The following is a 21,612-nucleotide window of genomic DNA, read 5'->3' on the forward strand; positions in this document are numbered from 1 at the left end:
TACCATATTTGTCTGCCAATTAGAGAAGGGGAAAAAAAACTTGTTTAAAATAAACTAAATTCATTCTTCCTTTATGAAACATCACAGAATCTTAATTTAAGCAATAATCCCCAAGCTACCATTTCCCAACGTTTTGCAACGTGATTCATCAGTTCAAAATGTGTATAACAGAAAAGTGTTTTTATTAGGACAAATGTGTTTTTGATCAGATGGAAGGGGACAGAAAGTGTATTCTAGACAACTGCAAACAAGAAAACCAAATACATGCACATTTTAGTGTCAATATTTTTTAGTTTAGCCAAGCCCTGCTGGTCCCAGCATGGGCTGCTCCTGGGCAGGGAGACAGGTCTAAGGGGCCACTGCTGACTGGGGGGAGTTGCTGGGCTGAAAGAAGCCCCTTTGGGAGGCTGGACAGGAGGGCCACCGGTTGAGGAGGGCGGGAGAAGGCAAGTTGATACGTGGAGGGTCCAAGAGGAATGTCCTTCAACACTCGGCTCTTGGAGACGGAGAGAGAGCAAGATGCACTCTTCCCTGTTCCAGGTTGCCCATCACCTCCCCAACTGCTTCTCAATTACCAGGATCTCATATTCGTTGTCCATCTTTTCACCCATTGCCACGTACTCGTCAGCTTTGGTCGGCTCCATAGTGTAGTTGTTGCCGAAACTAGAATTTGGTGCCTCATACAGGCAGGTGTTGTTGACTCCTGGACTGGCTGGGATGGCTTCATTGCCCTCCAAGGTGAGGGCATTGTTGTTGCTGAAACAGATAGACAGTGGTGAAATTAGGCACGCAAAACAGGAGGTTCCACTTACCCGAGAATGCAAGCGAAAGAGGCCTTTGCACAACACCATGTTCATAGGGCTGACTCAGACAGATTCCCTTTTGCTGCCCCTGCAGCTAGCCTGCCTGGCTCAGTGATCAGCTGCCTTGCAGAGAACATGATCTATTTTGAGACCCGCAGTTCTGCTTTTAAAAAGCACAAAGGGTAACTTGGTGACATTTGTCCAGCACGAATCAAACTGATCCCACTTGCCTTCTGCTCTTCCTCTCAAAAAAACCCACCCCCACCCACGGGCAACCAGAGGAGAAAGAGAAAAGCATAAGAAGCTTGTACAGGGGAGATAAATAATGTGTGTAGTGGGGGAGATACGGTCTTCTCAAGTCACCCTCAGACCCCATAACGGTGGGTGAGAACCCGGCTGCATTTACCATGCAATGGCTGCCTTGCTTGCTTGCTTGCTTGCTTTCCTTCACGGCCCATCCTGCTCAGAGGTGGCTAAGCTAAGGACAACATAAGCCTCTCTTACTTGAACACCAGAGGTTAGATGAAGGCAAGAAGGTAGGGGCATAACAGAATAAATAAATAAGTCTGGGATGGGCGGGTATGGTTAGGCTGTGGTTCACTGCAAGAATGGATGCGGCATCTAGCACAGTGAACCCCCTCCTTGGTCCCTTTAAGAGGTGTGGACTTCAACGCCCAGCATGCTGAGAAAGCCCACATCTCTTCAAGTGACTGACACATTTGAGACACACTGCTGGACGTATGGTTACTTAAGTCCAGACCCAAACCAGCCTGCCTTGCCTTCTTCTGCAAAAAAAATTGCAATAAGACAGAGGCCTCTTCCAATGATCCCTCGCACAAAAGGGCGAAATCTGTGACTCTTGGATTATTGTCGTTCCCCCCCATCCGCCCCACCCCAGGAGATGCTGGTGAGATTGTGCTAGAAAACACCCGTCAGCTTTTTAGCACCGATATCATTGTGGCTGTCCTTGTGGCTGTGTTGCACAACATGCTTAACCCAAGTCAACTAAATCCCACATTGTCTAATTTTCATGTGATGCAAAAGCTTGACTTGTTTAATTTTTTCCCCTCTTTGTTCCTTAATGTCTTGTATGAACTTTGCTTGCTTAATTCACTTGCAATTCAGGGAGGCAGAATTATTTTTCCAGGCATTTGAGAGGCTCCTTCTATGCAGTTCCGTTCTGCAAGTCAGTCTTTTACACCCAGCCCTCTGGAATATACTCGGTCAACACATTTCACTATTGCAACCCCAGGATGAGATGATTACTTACTATGTTACTTGATAAAGATTATCTGAAAAAGAAACAACATTTTAATGAATTTTTATTTCCCTAAAACAAAGTTACATTAAACTAAAAAATAAGTACAAAGCTGTAAAAATAGAAAAAAAGAAAGTAAGAGGGAATGAAATAGAACAGAACAAAACAAAACAACTGGATAATTGGAGATCTGGATTGACAGTTTCTATGGTAACTCTTATTGTGTCCTGTTTTGAATTGATCAAGGCCCAGCAGCCTCCTAAAGTGGTCCTTGAGGGCAGAGTTTGGGTGCTGTGCTTGTGTTTTATTAACATTATACCCCGGTTGCTCTCACACTGTGGTCAGATGGACCAGGGCTGACACGACAACACAGTCTTCCCATATTTGAGGGGCTGCCTATTCTCCAAGGCACCAGAGGGCAGGACAAGAAACAACGATGGAAACTAACCAAGGAGAGAAGCAATCTAGAATTGAGAAGAAACTTCCTGACAGTGAGGACAATTAACCAGTGGAACTGCTTGCCACCAGAAGTGGTGTGTGCTCCATCACTGACTGGAGGCTTTCAAGAAGCGATTGGACAGCCATTTGTCTGAAATGGTATAGAGTCTCCTGCTTGAGCAGGGGGTTGGACTAGAAGACCTCCAAGGTCCCTTCCAGCTCTATTATTCTATGTTCTACAGTATGTTTTTGAAATTTCACTTCGCCTGCTTGAAGTGTTCGCTCACATCATTATAAGCTGGTTTCTACCCACCACCACGTGCATTTGGAATCAAATCTCAGGATTGGGATAAAACAGTAGATTTCTACCTTTGAGATTTCCTCTCTAGAATTCAGAATTTGCAATCTTAAATTTAGTCTGTAAGTGCTAAACTGTGCTGTCTAAAAATTCACTATTAGCGCTGTTATGGTGCTACTATGGCTTCCAAAGAGGACAATCCGGTTCCTAATTTGCTCTAGCCTTCTGGTTCCTAAATCTGAGTTGTTCAACTATTATCCCTTGATCCCCAATCCGAGCAAATGAGCACCCAGCAACTCACCACTCTTAGTCCTCCTTCTGCAGAAAACCACAGAGATGGCCATAAGGATAAAAGCTGCAGAGAGCACAGCGATCAGGATGATGATATACAGTGGCAGACGTGTCTTCTGGGCACTCGGAGCTAAAGGGACACAGCAGAAATGGGGAATTCTATCAAATTTCCCTGGACCTTTCATCTTTAAGATAATCGATGCAAACCGACATGGTCTGTACATGTCCTAGTCTTAAACCATTCTTCCTAGAAGTAAGCCCAGCTGATATCTACTGTTGATCGGCCATTTGACTTGCAGTATCAGGTATACTTTAGAGATTATTAACAATAACGGGGACCTGCACTATAGCAGCCTGAGGGCAACTGAGGCTTGATGTGGCATCTTTGCAACTCAAAGTAACAACTGGAAGAAGAGACAGGAAGCTATTTCGTGTATTGGGCACCTGATACTATGTTTCCCCCCAAATAAGACCCAACCAGAAAATAAGCCCTAGCAGGATTTCTCAGGGTGCTCGTAATATAAGCCCTACCCCCCAAATAAGCCCCATTTAAGATCTCAGTTGCCAGGCTCTCGCGGTCCATGCACACCTTCGCAGAACTCCCTTTCACCCTTCCTTCCCCCCAGTTCATTGGCAAGTTGAATAGCATTAAGGTTTGAAAGAAGCAAAGCTGTTCAATCTTGACAGCACAACACATAAAACTGGCAGATCTTCCATTACACCATCTTGGCTTTTTGACTGAGTTCTGCAGACATTCTTGTAAACATACTAACTCCCTGAAGTGTTTGCATTCATTCTTTCCATCCCTCCTTTTGTGTAGGAGAACAATAAGAACTTGGAAGAACCATCAGATTCTTTGTGCACAAGCTAAGCAAGCTGCATAGTTAACCCCCTAAACAAACCAGGATTAAAAATACCCTAAAATCTGCATTTTACTTGTAGCCCTAGCATTTTTTCATTGCCTATGTTCACTATTGCCCTGGACTTTAAAAAAAAATGAAAATAAATAGTCAGAGGTCTATTGGTTGGTGTGTTAAAAAGCACACTCTTTCTCTGGAGTTATTGTGTAGGAAAGTTCAAAGATGGCAAAATTGTGATTTAAAAAAGGGAATCAAAATGGTCCATTCCAGGGGGATCTGCAGAGACTATTAAAACTGGCACCGAGACTGATGCCCAGCCTTATGTCACATGCCCATGCAAACATCAGACTTCAATCACTGTACAACGCTGCATCCGTCTTGCAGATGTTAATGCTGCCTTGTAAACTCTCCTTGCAGTTCTAATTATTATTATTTTTGTGTGTAAATTTTATCTGAGTTTTCACAAAGAAAAAAAAAATACAAATAAAACATCTTTTTTGAAAGTAGTGTAATCCCGGGTTACATTTCTTCGTACAGACACAAATTCGACTTCATGCTCATTTTTATATTCTATTCCATTCTATTCTATTACTATTTTACATTTTCAGCACAGCTTCTCCCCTCTTTTAATTTTCTCAATTTTATTTTAATTATCTCATCTCAATTCAGATCATTATATTTATATTTTTTGTCTGTCCTGTTTCAATTATCTATTATCTTTTCTCATTAAACAAAATTTCTCCTGTAGTTGGAGTATGACGCCTTTATATCTTTTAAGTTTATCCATTTAACTCTTATTTAGGCTTCAATATATACCCTAAAGTTATAACATTCAATATAATACATAACTTCCATTCGGATTCTGCTTGGTACATTCTTAAAATACACACTATATTCTTAAAAAAAGAAAAAATTATAAATGTATGTAATTAAAACAACACATTCCATTCCAATTCAATTCTATCATTAATATTAATATTCATTAAAATCTTAACTTCTTTACCATTACTTTTCAATTAAATATCATACTTCTATGGGAACAATTGTAAGCTTTCCATCATTAATCCCCCCCCCCTTCACTTATATTTTATAAAACATTAACTAATTAAGATGTTCCCGTTCCTTCCTAATTCAATTTACCCATTTATTTTATTTCACTTATTTTATTAACAAACATTTCACTAAATTTACGCTAACTATTTTATCCCTCATTTTAATCATACATTGTTTCCAATTTTCTAAAGTTTATTTCTATTACTAATATAACAATACAATCTTATGTACCTTTACAGAATCCCCTTTTCAGTTAAATTTTCACCCATTATCTCTAAATAGGTCCTGTTTCTCTATATCTTGCTCCAGTCCTTTGTAACTTCTTTTCCTTTCCTTCTTCCCTCTCTTCTTCTCTCTCCCCTTTTTACCCCCTTGTCTCTCTACCTCTATTTCTCTCTTCTGTATTCCCCTTTTCTGTTGCTTTCCAGTATTATACTTATTTTTCAACTTATTTTTCTTTTCTTTGGTTGTTTTTTTAAGTCTTAAATTCTACATTCTCTTTCCCCCCTTTCCTTTTTCTTCCCCACATAAAATTACTTGTTCATTAAAGATGTCTTCTTCTTTGTCCCAGTCTTCTTGTTTTACAGACGTTTCTTGTTGTTTCTCATAGTTCCAAATCTCCATTTCTAAGAATTGGAAATGAGCCAAAAGAACCCTTCCCTTCTTGTGCATCTTCTTTGTACTTTTTAAGCTCCATTTTCAATTCATCTAGAAGTGATGCCATTGTATAAATTTTTAAACAACCACCTGATTATTTTTAGTCATTCAAATGTAATAACCAAGAATCCAACAATCACCAAATAATCCAAATACATGCAGGCTGTTTCTTTTTGCTCTTTTTTTTCACTTTCTCTTCCTGGGGTTATTGTTTAGCTACAAAGTTTCAGTCAAAATGTATCTTTTAGAAGTCTTATTGAAGTTTTACTTTAAATTCTTTTTAATTCCAGACAGTCTCCTCCCTCTTCCAGATCCTGCCCTTATTCTTTTTCTCTCCCTTCCTGCTTATGAAAAAAAATTTTAGTGTCCAGAAATATTTATTATCCCTTTGACATTTTGCTTTATTTTCAGCTTAATTGCCTGTTGATATCAAAGCGGATTTTTCCGATTTCTAATTTAAGTCTCTTAGTTATCAGTATAGGGAAGGGACGAGAAGAAAAAAAAATCAAACCTTTCCCTTTTCACTTTCCTTCGCTGCTTCCGACTCTTCTTTGGGAGCGATGTTATTTTTTTGTAAGTTTAAATTCCAGGGTACCTTAGTTGTTGCTTTTACAATTTAACCCAGTCAGCCAAAACTTTCACTTCTTATCTTCCTCCTGCACATTCTTTTCCAGTCAAGTTCTTCTTTGTGGTGGCCATTTCTGACCACTGCTACAACCGCCTTCGGGAAGGGGACTAATGGCCAGCTGAGGAGGAGAGATGCGGCTCTCCTCAACCCTGCTGGCAGTCTCCCCCCTCTTCACCACCTCTACGGGGTGGCTTAGCCCCGAAACCAGCCGGCTCAGGGCGCTCTAGCGGCGAGCCCAGACCGAAACCGCGCACGATCGCGGATTTCTGTCTGTCACCGAAGAGACTTCAAACCGGAAGCCCACTAATTATTATTTTTTTAATGGTCTTAAGTGGATCCCATAAAGCTGAGCTTCAGGGCATCCTGGATAGTCTACAATTGTCGATGTCATTTTTTTCTTCTCCTTTTAGGGTATCAGCCACAAACAGGAGAGGGAGAAGGAATGTTTGTAGTTTGCCACCAAATTTGCACCTGATGTCTCACAGCCAGCAGTAGATCAAGAGAGCAGAGTTTTTCAAACCCAGCCACGGTTAGGATTTGTGGAATTCTGGGAGTTGAACTCCTCACATCTTAAAGTGGCTGAGTTTGAAAAATGCTGCTCTGATTCATCACCTGTCTTCTTCTCACCTCCAGGGACCTCCTCCAACCTTTCTTTCTTCTTACTTTCCTTCTGCTGTCCTGGAGAGTCCCCAAAGGCTGTGGATGAAGTCGCCACTCCGCCTGGAAGAAAAGCCAGAGAGTCCAAGTCAGCAGGAAGAATCTAAGGCCAGTGAGATCCAGGCTAAGCACCGGAAGCCTTTGTACCCGTTGTCCCGCCTGCAGTGCCAAGGTGATGCCCCCACCGGCCCACCCCACAGAGCTGGTGATGGTCTGCTCCAAAGGACCCTTTTTGGTGGAGAAGTAATTGCTCCGCCACCATGGCCCACTCTGAGAGCAGAAGCATCCAGGCAGGGCTGTTGGGGCTTAGATGAGCAAAGCCAGTGGAGTCCAGAGTCACCCATACATGCAAATTATGGGCTCATCTGCAATTCATTGCTGACTGCAGGTGCCTTGAAGGTCACATCTGGAGGATATAAATGGATCACGTCCCTTCACAGGGGCGGACTCTACCTCCACTCCTGAAGGGGAGGATGCCTGTTTCTTCTAGCACAATCCATGCCATGCAGGCTGGGAGGGAGAGGCCCAGTCTTGCTCTTACTGTCCCCCAGGAACTGCTGGGCATGGATTTGTAGGACCATTGACCTTCCCACCGAGCCAAGGAGTCCTCTGGCCCATTTCTCTTGCAAACCCTGGCAAATCAGGGAGCAGATCCCTGACCTGTCCAGGGCAGCCCCTTTACTGGAGGCCACATTCTTTAGTTCAGCTTTTCTCAGTTGGAGCAACTGTCAGGTGGGTGGACCAGCTGGGGAATTATGGGGCCTCAAGTTCCCAAGATTGAGAGAAACACTGCCTGAAATGATCCCTGTGGAAGTTCTAAACTACATTAACCAAAATAAACATCAGCGGATGATCCACAGTGTGAGATTATTGTTATTTTGTTTTACTCTGTGAAAGAAATCAAGCCAGCCTTGATCTAAAACTGGTGTCCCAGGAGAGAGGGGGATGAGGTGATGGTGATACAAGATGAAAGCAACCCTCTAATGGTGCCAATTATAACTGCAATGACACGGTGGCACACCTGATATCTTTGCGCCTTGTACCCAGTGCAAAGCCAAGCTAGAAGCCACAACCATGTCATCAAAACCCAACACCTTTGGGGGTTTGTTGCATGGCTGTAGCCAGCCTTTTGACTTTTTTTAACCCTGCACCTCTAATGGTGCCAATTATAACTGCAATGACATGGTGGCACACCTGATATCTTTGCGCCTTGTACCCAGTGCAAAGCCAAGCTGGAAGCCACAACCATGTCATCAAAACCCAACACCTTTGTGGGTTTGTTGCACGGCTGTAGCCAGCATTTTGACTTTTTTTAACCCTGCTCTGTCTCACCTTCCAGGTATCCGACCCAAAAGCACCCCTGTTCCCAGATGGCCACCAGTGGCGTTGGGGCTGTGGAAACACCAGGCTGGGGAAGGATTGTGGTCCCTCACCTGTCCTGGGGTGGGTCATTTCAGGCCTCCTGGAGGTTTCTGCTTCCAGACTGCCAGGATGGGAAATGCAGATCAATCGAGCACCTCCCCAAATAGCTGGGAGCCTCCTTTATAGAGCCAGAGGCAGGAATGATAGAAGAAACTAGGGTGCCCTTGGGACCGAGAGTCAAATGCTTGATGAAATCTGCCCCCACTCCTTTCACATGCCTGGCGTGACACAAGATCAGCCACATGGGCTTCCAGGGACAGCGGGCCCCCTGCCTCCCACGCCCACACCTCCATTGCCCCACCTGTTGAGGTTCCCCCTGACTCGGCAGCTGGTCCTGCAGTGGAGACTTCCGAAGCATCTGGAAGGGAAATGCAGCAGAGTTACTGTCCCGCCCTCAGGGCTCCCAGGAGCTGGGCCACTTGGGCCGACCCTTGGGGAACGGACTGTTTGGCGAAGGCTTTTCCTACCACTCCACTGTAGTAGGAAGACCAAGGTGACCCATTAGCCAAAGATGGCTGCCTGCAGGGGAGGGGCAAAAATCCAAGGTAGGGACTGCAAACCACCACAACCAACGATTGGTCTCTTTGCTCCGTGGGTTGTCACAAAAAGCCGTGTCTTCAATTGTGTGGTTGTGGTCATCATCTTGAGTTTATTCACCTCCTCCTTTCCAAAACCCTGATCCCAGAAGAAGAAAGAATTAAAACACCCTGATTTGACTACAAAACCCATAATCTGATTTGACTGATTTGTTTTCCCTTCAGACCTTTCAACGGTGGCCCATCTTCAGAGACACCAAACCCTCCGAATGTGGGAGATGAGTTTTGGTATAGCTGGTAAATGCTCCATTGGACTAGTAGCCAGACAAGGCTGCCTCCTGCCCAACCTTCCCTTCTTCCTTGCGGACCACAGAAATGGTGGCCGTCTTATTCCAGAGGATTGTCCTCCAGGCGCTTTTGGAAAAGTCCGCAGAGAAGAATGGTTGGAGCAGCTACTGAGCGTGGCAGTGATGCAGATGGTGGACCTGCCCTGAGAGACCCAAGCCCACTCGGAGCCAAAGAAGCTCCCTGGAAGATTTGGGGCCTCTTAAACTAACCTCCTTCACTGCTGCCTCTTATAAAGAAACATAGGAAGAGGAACTATGCCCGTTGCTTGAGCTCCCGAGGTGGGAACATGCAGACCTAAGGGTATAAACAAACCCTGTCTCTGAACCGCTGCTTCCATGTATGCCTCGCGTCCACTCTAGCACCAGTGGGAAAATAAAGAAAGGTTGAAAAGCGGCAGGTGGTTTACCCAAAACAGAAAGTCCCAAAGGTGGTTTTTGAAGAGGCAACTGGACTTTCTGGTTTTTTTCTCTGTTTCGCTTCTTGGCTGAGAAGCAAAAGGTCCTCAAGAAAAATCAGGAAGTCCCGTTGCCTCTTCAAAAACCACCTTTGGGACAGCCGTGACCTGGATGATGGCTGAGGATCTCCAAAGACACAAAATAGAAAAGTACCAAGTGCTTTGTTTGCTTTTTGGTTTAGCGCTTGGCTGAACTCAGCTTGTTATGATGTCTAAACCTGCTTTAGGTCTTGGCTTGTGATGACAACCAAGCCAGTGATGGTTTGTTCAATAATTCGGGGTAATCTAGCCCAAGTTTGCTTCCACTGCAGGTAGTCCTTGACTTACAACCACAGTTGGGACCACAATTTCTGTTGCTAAGCAAGGTGGCTGTTAAGTGTGCTGGGCCTGAATCTATGACCATTTTTGCCATGGTTGTTAAGCGAATCGTGCATTTTGCACGTTAAGTGAACCTTTGCTTTCCCCGCTGACTCAGAAGCCAGCTGGGAAGGTTGCAAATGGACATCATGGGACCCCAAGACAGTGCAGTCGTCCGAAGTCCATGCTGGTTGCCAACCACCCAGATTTTGACCACAGGACCACTTGATCTGTGGCAATCATAAGTCACTTTTTCCCAGCGTCATCGTAATTTTGAATAGTTGTTAAAGGAATGGTTGTAAGTTGAGGACTACCTGTACTGTATTAATGCAGAGAATTAAGAGCCTGGACCTCTTAATAAAGGTGGGGGCCTAGGAAAAGGTTTTCCGTGGACCGTCTAACCCTGAATGAGATCCTTGAGGCGACATGACTCCCTTGCAGTGACCAAAGCAGCCTCACCTTTCACTGTCAGCTGAAAGGAGTCGCTCTGCTCCTTTCGCACGTTAAGCCTGTTTTCTGCCGTGCAGAAGTATCTGGCGGAGTCTGACCGCTGCAGGCCCTCGAAGGCAAGGACTGGGCCCCTGCGCAGCTCCTCGGCTTCCTCCCCAGGCCCTTCCTTGTACCATCGGTAGTAGATGGGTAGAGATCCGCTGGCTGAGCAGGTCAGACTCAGCCGGGTCCCGCTGGGCAGGACGGATTCCCGGCTGCTTGCTTCAATGGACGGCTTGGAGGCTGGAACTAGAGAGCAGAAGAGTAGCAAAGGTTTCTCAAAGTGCCTCTCACAATTAAGAGCTAAACAAAAGAGGAATTACAAGCTCATTAATAAAAGAGAAACCTGGCTCCCCGGCAGTGGTGGGATTCAAATAATTTAACCCCCGGTTCTCTGCCCTCATGATTTCTTCCAACAACCAGTTCATGAAACTGCTCAGAACGTTAACGACCGGTTCTCCTGAAGTGGCGCAAACTGGCTGAATCCCACCACTGCTCCCAGGCCTTATTAATCCAGGGAGAAGTCAGGGTCTTTCCTGACTCCAGGTACCACGTTCTTTGCATGTGGAAAATAAACAGTATGGCTATTCAAAGCAGAGCGGTGCTGCTCCAGCTTCCTGGTTAGGATGCATCCTTCTCTCCCCTAAATTCTTCTCATAGCTTTGAAGTTGGACACACCAGAAAAGAAAGACTGAGTCAAAATGAAGTGCTATGAAATGAAGCAAAAGGCCTCATGGTCTCAGGACGCCCTGCAGCCCAAACTGACAGGTTTCTGCCTAAGATTACCTTTTACCACCATGAGCTGCACGGTCTTTTCTCTGGTGACTCTGCTCCTGTTTTGGGCTTCCAAGTCCACTAAGCAAATGAATGAACCAATGTCGGTCATTTCAAGCTCCTTGATGTGGAGGGACACGTCTCCGGGGATCTTCTTGGCAATGTTGACGCGGTCTCTGAAAGCAGCCAAGAAGATGTGGTCCCCGGAGGCATCGCGGTGCAGGATGGTGCGAGGAGCTTCGCCTGGCTGGAAGAACTTCCAAGTCACCTTGAGCTGCTTGAAGTCAGAGGAGGGTCCATACACGCAGGGCAAAATGGCGGGAGCTCTCCAGGTCCCGCTGACCATCTGGGTGCTGTTCCAATCCAGGGCAACTGGAGGGGGAGGAGAGGGAGGAACACAAGCAGAAGGTTTAGATGCTGACCCCAGAAGGGAAAGGGAACATTGTTGAGGTAATTCCCCGTTAGGAGAATGAGCGCATACAGGGAGACGTATAGAGAGTAGTGTTGGAATAATACACACAGAGCACACAGATACACTGTAGAGTAAATGTGGGTTTTTACTTCCAGAAAGGTTTAAGCAAAGTCCAAAATAAGCAGTCCAAAGTCATTCACAAGTTAAATCAGTCAGTTTTCAATCCAGGTAACAAAATCAAAGTCCAGTGTCAAAAACAGTTCAGTAAGACTTACATTAAATCCAATAATATCAGTCAATTAGAAGAAATGGAGCAACGGCAATACTTTCCAACAGAAGGAAACAGAGATACGCTCAGACACACTCTCTTCTGAGACTAAGACTAAAAACAAACCAGGTTTCTGGCTCCATCTTATGGCTGTTTGAGAAACCACACCCAATTGCATGCTCTTGCATTCCCTTAAAGGTATAGTACTAAAATGTTTATCCTGGTTTATATATTTCTAACCCAAATAACTGTTAGATGACTTATATTCCTAACAAACATTCCCGGGAGGAGAAGGGCTGCGGGTGGAGACCATGTTTGTCTCATCAGGCTAAAGGGGGTTAATTTTGTCAGGCCAGGATTTTCTTCTCCATGCACCTCCCAGATGGCACCAGCCGCCTCTCCATTAACTCCTATCCTCTACAGCAACCCTTTTCTGTACATTTGGCAGAACCTGCCTTGTTCGCAAGAATCAGCCAGGAATGGATGCGCTTGCTGTGGCTGTTGTTACAATTCTGCAATGCTCAGAGTCCAAAGGCACATGGATGGTTTGTCACAGAGAAGCCAGTTGGAGTTTTCAGTGACACCATGCAAGCTCCATCCTGCCTTTTTTTTAAACAAATTTTATTAATTTTTAAAGACATACAAATATTAAACATAAGAACATAAAACCTCTTTTCTGAAAGTTATTTGTAAATTTTAACAAAACAAATAAAACATTTTATACACCATTGACACATCTCCTTATAAACACATACATATCCTTTCAAGTTTCTCATTATTTCTCCCTTTACTTTTATTCAATTATATTTCTTTTCTATATTTATCTATTTTATGTTTTTATTCACTATACTTATTTTCGTTCTGACTTGCTTTATACTCTTCTATCTTTTATTCTCAATTGTCCTCTTCTAACATTCCTCCAAGGTTTTATTAGCTCAATCAAACATAAACACACATCCTGCCTTTTGTGGCTGTGCCCTGTGGACACCCTGGAGGATAAAAACTAAACAGCACCCCTGCATCGCTGAACAGAAAAGGGTTGCTTATTCCTGATCTAAATCCAGCTGTGAACAAGCAAGAAGAGAAGAAGAAAGAAAAGCTGGGGTGCTGGAACAAGTTATTGTTTATTTTATTTATTTTATTTTGTCAAGCAATTATATGATAACAGGTATAAGTATAAACGTACTTATGGATACATGAAGTGGATATATATAAGAAAATAAAAAAAGAAACAATAGGACAGGGACGGTAGGTACGTTGGTGTGCTTATGCACGCCTCTTTCTTTCTTTCTTTCTTTCTTTCTTTCTTTCTTTCTTTCTTTCTTTCTTTCTTTCTTTCTTTCTTTCTTTCTTTCTTTCTTTCTTTCTTCTATCTTTCTTTCTTTCTTTCTTTCTTTCTTTATTGTGTGGGGGAGGGGGCACTCCTGTATTGGGAACTTGGTTAGAGAAAGGGAGATTCTGCTGGCACATTGAGAAGAGCTCCTGGAAAGCCACTCAGAGAACAGGAAGGCTTCAGAGAAAGCCACAGTCGCCAAAAGGGCCTTTGGTTTGTCAGATCTCTCTCTAGTTGGTGCCCATACCGAAGAAATCAGGGGAAATTGGCTTCTGCCTGATTTCCCCTTAAGCCAAAAGAAGAACCCTGGCCAAATGGTCCCCCTTTATCACGTGCAAGGGCAGTGATGGTTGCAGACCAGCCAAGGACAGGATTTATTTGTTTGTTTGTTTGTTTGTTTGTTTAAATGCTTACAATATAATAGAAATAAGAATAAACTTAAGTTTAAATACATGAAATAGGAATTAATAATTGGGAACAATAGGACAGGGACGGTAGGCACAATTGTCGCTTATGCACGCCCCTTACAGACCTCTTAGGAATGGGGTGAGGTCGATAAGAGGTCAGCGTGAGGGTAAAAGAGTGGGTGTTTGAGCAGGTGACAACAGAGTCAGGTAGTGAGTTCCAGACATTGACCACTGAGAATGATGAGAACTGGAGGCTAAAACATACAAAGAATGGTTGCAGCATTATCAAACCAATGGGGCGCCCAAGCCAGGCCGGTGGGACGTTCGGACGGGGGGGGGGGGGGGGTGGGGGCGGGGAGGTGATATAATTGACCGAGAATTGGGACTAAAACACAAGAATGGGGTTGGGGGGGGGGTGGGGTTTTTAGCTAAAAAAAGGAGGATTAGGGGTGACGTGATAGCGTCTTCCAATATTTGAGGGGCTGCTACAAAAAGAAAGGGTCCCCCCTATTCTCCAAAACACCTCAGGGCAAGAAGTAGCAGATGGAATGATAACAGATAAGAGATTAAAATTAAGGAGAAACTTTCTGTTAATGAGAACAATTCACCAGTGGGACATCTTGCCTCTAGAAGTTGTGGCTGCTCCATCCCTGGAAGTTTTTAAGCAGAGATTAGACCTGACCCATTTGTCAGGCCTCCTGCTTCAGTAGGGGTTGAAGTAGAAGACCTCCAAGGTCTTTTTCTGTTATTCTGTTATAATAAGAACGATGCAGGTGAGGGACGCAGCCCTCGTTCCTCCGTGGTCTCTTTTATTATAGCAACTAGGTCAGATTCTAGTCTGCAGACACTGAGGTAAGAGGGAGGACCCTCTTCTGCCCCATCCAGGGACCTTCCAGGTTTGTAACATAGAATGACAGATTTCAGAGGTCTTCTAGCCTAGCTCTCTGTTCAAGGCAGGAAAGCTTGGACCATCCGGATCACGTGGTGATAAAACTTCCAGTGGTGGCGCATCCACAGCTTGAGGAGGCAAACTATTCCACTGATTAATTCTTCTCACTCTCAGAAAATGTCACTTCTAGGTTGGATTTCTCTTTAAGAAGCTTCCGCACATTACTCTTGTCCTGCCTTCAAGTGTTTTGAAGAATAAGACAGTCCCTTCTGCTCTGAAAAAGCACCTCAAGTGCTGGAAAACAGTTATCATGCCCCCCCTCCCAGTCCTTCTCTTTCATAGGCTAAACATGCCTAGCTCCCTCATACGATTTAGGCCCCAAGCGCTTTATCATCTTTGTTAATCTTCTCTGCACACTTCCCAGGAATTCAATATATTACATTACATTACATTACATTACATTACATTACATTACATTACATATTATTATTCTATTCTGTGTGTGTTTCAAATTTGTCCATCTTAATTGGGTTTAAGTAGGAGTCCTGTGTTGCAAATAGGCTTCCTACCAGAACAGAAATATCTCAGTTGATTAATTCAGCTATGAAAACCATGATATCATTTGGCATTTGTGTTGCCTCATAGTCCCCGAAGCAGGGGAAGTTATGGCTGAAATAATGTCAGGTTTTGCAGCCCGCGTTGAAATAGAGATATTTTACCAAAACTTCATTAAATTTCAAAAAATATATAAAATACAAAAAGCAAAGAAAGGGAATTAGAAAAAGAGGGGAAGGTTGTAATGGTAAAATTAGGGAGTGCAAGCAACAGCAGCAGCAACAACAAAAGCTATAGAACAAAGGAACTTTCAACTTTCTGCAATATAGATAAAAACCTATCAATCAATGACCCTCTAAATTAGGACTATGGTACTTCTACCATCATTTATTTATTTTATTTATTTATTTGATTTGCCAATTGTTTACAAGATAATAAGTATAAGTGTATACATAGTTGTGAATACATGAAATGGGTACATATAAGAAAAATAAAAGAATAAGAGAAACAATAGGACAGGGACGGTAGGCACGATGGTGCGCTTATGCACGCCCCTACAGACCTCTTAGGAAAGGGGTGAGGTCAATAGTAGACAGTCTAAGGTTAAAGTTTTTGGGGTTTGGGGAAGAAACTACAGAGTCGGGTAGAGTATTCCAGACATTGACCACTCTGTTGCTGAAGTCGTATTTCCTGCAATCAAGTTTGGTGCGGTTTACTTTGAGTTTGTATCTATTGTGTGCTCTTGTGTTGTTATGGTTGAAGCTGAAGTATTCATTGACAGGTAGGACATTGCAATGTATGATTTTATATACCATGCTTAAGTCAGACCGAAGACGGCGTAATTCAAGGTTTTCTAGTTTTAGAATTTCAAGTCTGGTGGCATAAGGTATTCTATCATAAATGTATGTCATCGCTAATAGTCAAGCAGGTGGCCAATCGCAAGTCAAGTCATCCACATATTTCCCTGCTGTCTTTGTATGTTGTAACGACGAGGCAGTCGAGGTGTTTGATCATGATCAAATGAATCATGATGATCTTTATTGGAGTCTAGTCTTGCATTTATACACATTTTTAGTAATCCTCCAACATTGGTTAACTTTGGTTATTGCTTAACTTTCGTTACTGTTTAGCAAGTAATTAACACAATTAATTATCTCTAGTTAAAGTCTAACATAAGTTTACTTCCTCTCTCTAATCCTCCTTTACATTAATGACTTTGTTTGCCTGAGTTGCATTCGCTTTGCAAACATTCATCACCTGAGGTTTGCCATCCAGATAGGAACATTCCTGCAATTACAACTCTACATTTGTAGTCATACATGGCAGTGAAATGCATCCCTTAAAAACTCAACGCTGCACTCAATAAGGCAGTTGAAACATAGAGAGAACATAGACAGCCTCAGTGGTGCAGTGGTTAGAGTGCAGTACTGCAAGCTACTTCTGCTGCAGCCAGCTGCCTGCAAGTTGGCAGGTGGAATCCCACTAGGCTCAAGGTTGACTCAGTCTTCCATCCTTCTGAGGTGGGTAAAATGAGGACCCAGACTGTTGGGGGCAATATGCTGACTTTGTAAAACCGCTTAGAGAGTGCTGGAAAGCACCATAAAGCGGTATATAAGTCTAAGTGCTATTGCTATTTACTGTGAAATGAGGAGTCTGCCTAACCCATTGCTGAAGTGGGATGCTTGTTTCATGAATAAATTTTGGTTTGATTCCATGAACCTCAAGAAGAGAGACACTTTTTCACTGGAAGATTCCTTTAACTTAGGTTGGATGCAGAAAGTGGGATATTGTAGTGATATTGGACTTATCTGAATGGCATCGATATTTCACCGTAAGGTACAAATATGCTAGATTTAACCTTCGGAGTAAAAGTTTTAAACTGAAGTTATACTACAACTCAACTTTGGAGTGAGCATTTAAAAAAACAAAAACAATCTTGGTTGCTTTCCAAAACTCAGCAAGTTTTTATTAACCTAAGAAATTTCCATCAAAATCCTGGAGGTGCCACACCTGCCTGACTTCTGTGCCACAGTCAGCGAAGACTTCCCCTCTGCAAGCCAAGTACAGGATCAGCCCAGAATCCTTCTGTTGTCCCTTCAAATGCCTTTGAACTGACATTAAGGGAGACGGGGTGACCGATGGACATTTCTATTGACTTCACGTTACCAACAAGTTCCTCATGTAGAACTGGAGAATTTCTGGATACAGCTTTTAAAAGCAAATCCTGAAACTGCCTATCAGGTATTGAGATATTTTATGTTTTCAGCAACATAACTTTGTGGGAAATCCTTTCTTTACATGCCCTGACAAAAAGCAAACCCAGAAGTAGAACTCACGGAATGAAACCTGAGGGTCTAGACAGAGATTAGACCTGAGAAGACCCTCTTGTCAAGTAGGACCAAGTCATGCTTCTGAACTCACCTTTTCCAGGGACAACAGCCACCAAGCTCAGAATCCACAGCTGGGCCCATCTTTCCATATTATTTGCCACTTTCTTGCTCTCCACTGGTCAGATGCCGCCCCTCTGAAGACCAGGAGTGAAATAAGCGTGACTTCCTTTCCCTTTATGCTTTATTATTCTTCCTTCCTTATTTTCTTTTTGAAAGAATCTCGCAAGAGACTAAGTGTCCGCAAAGCAACAGGAGCGAACTGAGCCAGTGAAATCACGTCATCTTGAAACTTTTGAAAGGCCTTGATAGTCAGGAATAAGGACTGCTCGAAGACTCTGGGATGTTAAAGGGAAAGGTTCCCCTCATGCATCCATGCTCGTCATTTCCAGCTCTAAGGGGCGCTGCTCATTTCTGTTACAAAGCCAAAGAAGAGCCAGCGCTGTCCGAAGACGTCTCCGTGGTCATGTGGCCAGCATGACTAAATGCTGAAGGCGCACAGAACGCTGTTCCCTTCCCACCAAAGGGGTCCCTATTTTTCTACTTGCATTGTTTTTTACATGCTTTCGAACTGCTAGGTTGGCAGAAGCTGGGACAAGGAACAGGAGCTCACTCCGTGACACGGCGCTAGGGATTCGAACTGCTGAACCGCTGACCTCTCTGATCGACAAGCTCAGCGTCTTAGCCACTGAGTTACCACGTCCCTCTGGGATGTTCCCCTCCAGAAAAGGCAACACAGGGGAGATTCGGCATTTCTAAAAGACTGGGCAGGTGGGAGAGAAATATCAAAGCTTGTTCTCTCAAATCTCAGAGGAACACTGGCCTTATCGGATAAAAAAAAGGCAGAATATTAGGAAACGCCTCAGAGAGTTAGAGTAGTTCAATTAGGGAACAAACAACCAAGAAATATCTAGGTTCCTACATTGAACAGCAGGATACAAGTGGCCCTTGACTTGCAACCATTCACTTAATGACAGCTCAAAGTTACAACAGCCTTGGATTAAGTGATTCACAATCTGGCCTCAGAATAATGACCATCGTACCACCCCTTTGGTCACTTATTCACAATTTGGGAGCCTGCAATTGGTTCACATTTATGACAGTTGCAGCATCCTGCAGTCACACAGTTGCAGTTTGTGCTCTTCCCAGATGATTTCCAACAAGTAATCCCAATTGAGCACGCTGGGTTTAGTTAACCACATGATTTGTTTAACGACTGCAGTAAAAATTGCTGTAAAATCAAGTGCAACCACATAATGACTCATTTAACAGCCACGTTGCTTAGGGACTGAAGTTTCAGTCCCATTTGTGGTTGTAAGCTGAGGACTATCTGATTCATCTATGGGTAGGGTCACCAAGGGCTAAATAGAGTTTGCAGGAGAATTCTTCTCCTTTGTTCCTCTCCTTTGTGCTTCTGACAAAATCTTCCAGAGGAAAACTCCTTTTGCTAACTCAAGAGCTGCGATGGCGCAGTGGTTAGAATGCAGGACTGCAGGCTATTTCTACTGACTGCCAGTTGCCTGCAATTTGGCAGTTTGAATCTCAACAGGCTCAGGGTTGACTCAACCTTCCATCCTTCTGAGGTTGTGTTAGCCTACTGCCAGCATACTGATTGCTCTACTTGTGATCATTGTACAAGAAAACAGAGTATGTTCATGCCAAGGTGGACCCAAAAATGAGGTTGTGACTCCTTTGTGACATGCATAAAATGGGCAGGACCAAGGTTTTATTCAACGGAGGGCCCAAGAGAGCAGCCAGGGGTGGTGATGGAGCAGGGGGGGAGAGAGAATGGTCTGCTCCTGTGTACCCCATAATCACCCATCAAGTTGTTCTGGAGTTGGCTGGCACCTAAAGGTAAACAAACACATAAATAAATCTTCAATTTGCAACAAGATTTTAAAACAAGAACCTTCAGCGGTTTATTGCCTTGAGACATTTATCATATTTTTTTAAAGCCCCAAATCAAACTGCTGTTAAATTAGATCAGTTGGCCATTGTATTCCCTGGTGCACCTATGGGAGTCTTTCAGGTCCAAATGGACATCATGTGGAAAGGAGGTTGTCCTAAAGCCCCTCCCTCTTTTTCCATATTGCCTGGCACCAAAACCCTAGTAGGCCGAGAAAGACAAGTCTTCAGGCAGCCATTTGTCTAAAATGATAATGTTAGGCATCCAGAAATTGTCCATGGTAATCAGTCACTCTGAGACAAGTATAATCTCCAACTGATTTATTAGGAACAGCTCTGGTATGTCTATGCATTTCACAAAATCCACTTTCTCTCCTCCCACTTCTTATACTTCATTAAACACAAGAACCAATGAACTGTAGCTGGAATTTTTTAATGCGAAATAAACTTGAACTTTCCAACTCCTCCACCCCCCTTTCATTCCTTGTAACATTTTTGGCAGCTGAATCTCAGAGCTGACAGGTAAAGGGTCCCCTGCTGGAGCAGAGGTTGGTTGCACTAGGTGATCTCCAAGGTCTCTTCCAGCTCTCCGTAATTTTGTTACTCTTTATTGTATGAAATTTGCCAGTGTGACACCCATCACAATTCTTTCTAAAAGCTACATTGCTCTTCTATTCTGGATAAATGCAATGGAAAAGAACCCAAGGCCTTATGGAAACCTGCACCATCTCGTTGGGGAACCCAAGCTTTTGATCCAGACCAGCCAAGCCTTCTCACGATGCAAGAGATCAACATCCTTTTCACTTCGTTCACGTCTGGCAGACCTGCTGAGGCTGTCTTGGCAAAGTGCGAGAGCTAAGATTGCTTAAGTTACAAAAGAGAGAAGATACTGACCAGAAGAACAGTTGCCTCTCCTTTTCCTGGGGTGACACCAGCTTGCAGAGGGTGACGCACAAACGGAAACACTTTTTTAAAAGGATGGGTGTATTTCCCCCCACACAATTTCAACACTCTTCTTTCCTCAAGGAAACTGGAGTAGTTTCTAGAGAGTGATTAATAAGGAAGAGCCATTGATGTAATGGCAATTTTACGGACCCCGATGAATGCAGGAATTATTTCCACTATGTCAAGTGGGCACATTCAGTGAGGGACAGTCCTGGCCATTTTCATTTCCCATTTCTGAAGTAGTGATGTAATCAACTATATGACTGCAATTACTTGAAGAACAGGAGACATTCAACGTTTGTGCATGATGAGGCTAAAGCATACGATGAATGGTTGTGGGAACTGGGAATGTCTATTCTAACAAAGAGAAGAACTAGGGTGAGGTTAAATATATTAACGAGGAGTGAAGTCTTGAATAGAAGACTTCACCCAGGTCCGTCTTTCAGGCGGGAAAAATAATAGTTTCAATTAATTGGTCCAATTTCCAGGCAGGAAATTGGAGGAACCTCAGTGGCTGAGCTGTTCTCACCATCTTGAGTATCCTGCCTCTTCCATCAACCCCGTGCATAACACATGACATGATAGTCTTCCAATTTTTGAGGGACTGTCACAGAGGAGAGGGGTCGATCTATTCTCCAAAGTATCTGAGGGCAGGACCAGAAGTAATGGGAGGAAAATCATTAAAGAGAGATCCAACCTAGAATTAAGGAGAAATTTCCTGATTGTGAGAACAACAAATCAATGCAATGACTTGCCTCCAGAAGCTGTGGGTGTTCCATCACTGGAGGCTTTCAAGAAGATGACACCTGAAAATTTGATGAGTTCTCCTTCTATTCCCTCATCTAAATCATTTATGAAGATATTGAAAAGTACTGGGCCCAAATCTGAAACTTGGGGCACCCCACTGCTTACTTCCATGTCGATATAGTTCCATTAAGGACTACCCGTTGAGTAGTTTGTCAGCCAGTTACAAATCTATCTGGTGGTGATGCTATCTAGTCTACATTTTTCTTAAGTAACTAAGAAGTAGGTTGTGGTCTACTTCGTCAAATGCCTTACTAAAATCTAAGTATACTATGTCCACAGCATTTTACTGGTCCACTAATTTAGTTGTTTCAAAGAATGAAGATTGCTTGGCACGATCTCTTTTTGACAAACCCATGTTGGTACAGGTTAGAAGTTTGCTTG

General features: G+C 43.5%; 1 protein-coding gene across 3 annotated transcripts; it reads right to left on the bottom strand.

The window, feature by feature from the left end:
- Positions 1 to 271: 271 nt before the first annotated feature.
- On the bottom strand, positions 272 to 18,044 carry VSIG4 (V-set and immunoglobulin domain containing 4). Of its 3 annotated transcripts, none has more exons than XM_026674623.2 (8): positions 17,609 to 18,044; positions 11,336 to 11,695; positions 10,520 to 10,798; positions 8,667 to 8,723; positions 6,914 to 7,006; positions 3,099 to 3,218; positions 2,074 to 2,095; positions 272 to 756 (listed from the first exon to the last, which is right to left on the bottom strand). In XM_026674623.2, the coding sequence occupies exons 1-8, from the start codon at positions 17,664 to 17,666 to the stop codon at positions 549 to 551; spliced, it is 1,197 nt and encodes a 398-aa protein (XP_026530408.1). In that variant the 5' UTR covers positions 17,667 to 18,044; the 3' UTR covers positions 272 to 548. The 3 variants fall into 3 exon arrangements, with proteins under 3 accessions (XP_026530408.1, XP_087828148.1, XP_087828150.1); XM_087972022.1 differs by having other exon boundaries at positions 6,899 to 7,006; XM_087972024.1 differs by lacking the exons at positions 6,914 to 7,006; positions 8,667 to 8,723 and having other exon boundaries at positions 411 to 756; positions 17,609 to 17,808.
- Positions 18,045 to 21,612: the final 3,568 nt, after the last annotated feature.

The sequence above is a fragment of the Notechis scutatus genome, chromosome 10, assembly GCF_049901735.1.
Source record: "Notechis scutatus isolate UNSWTSFEM ecotype Mainland chromosome 10, rNotScu1.2, whole genome shotgun sequence".
Classification (NCBI taxonomy): Eukaryota; Metazoa; Chordata; class Lepidosauria; order Squamata; family Elapidae; genus Notechis; species Notechis scutatus.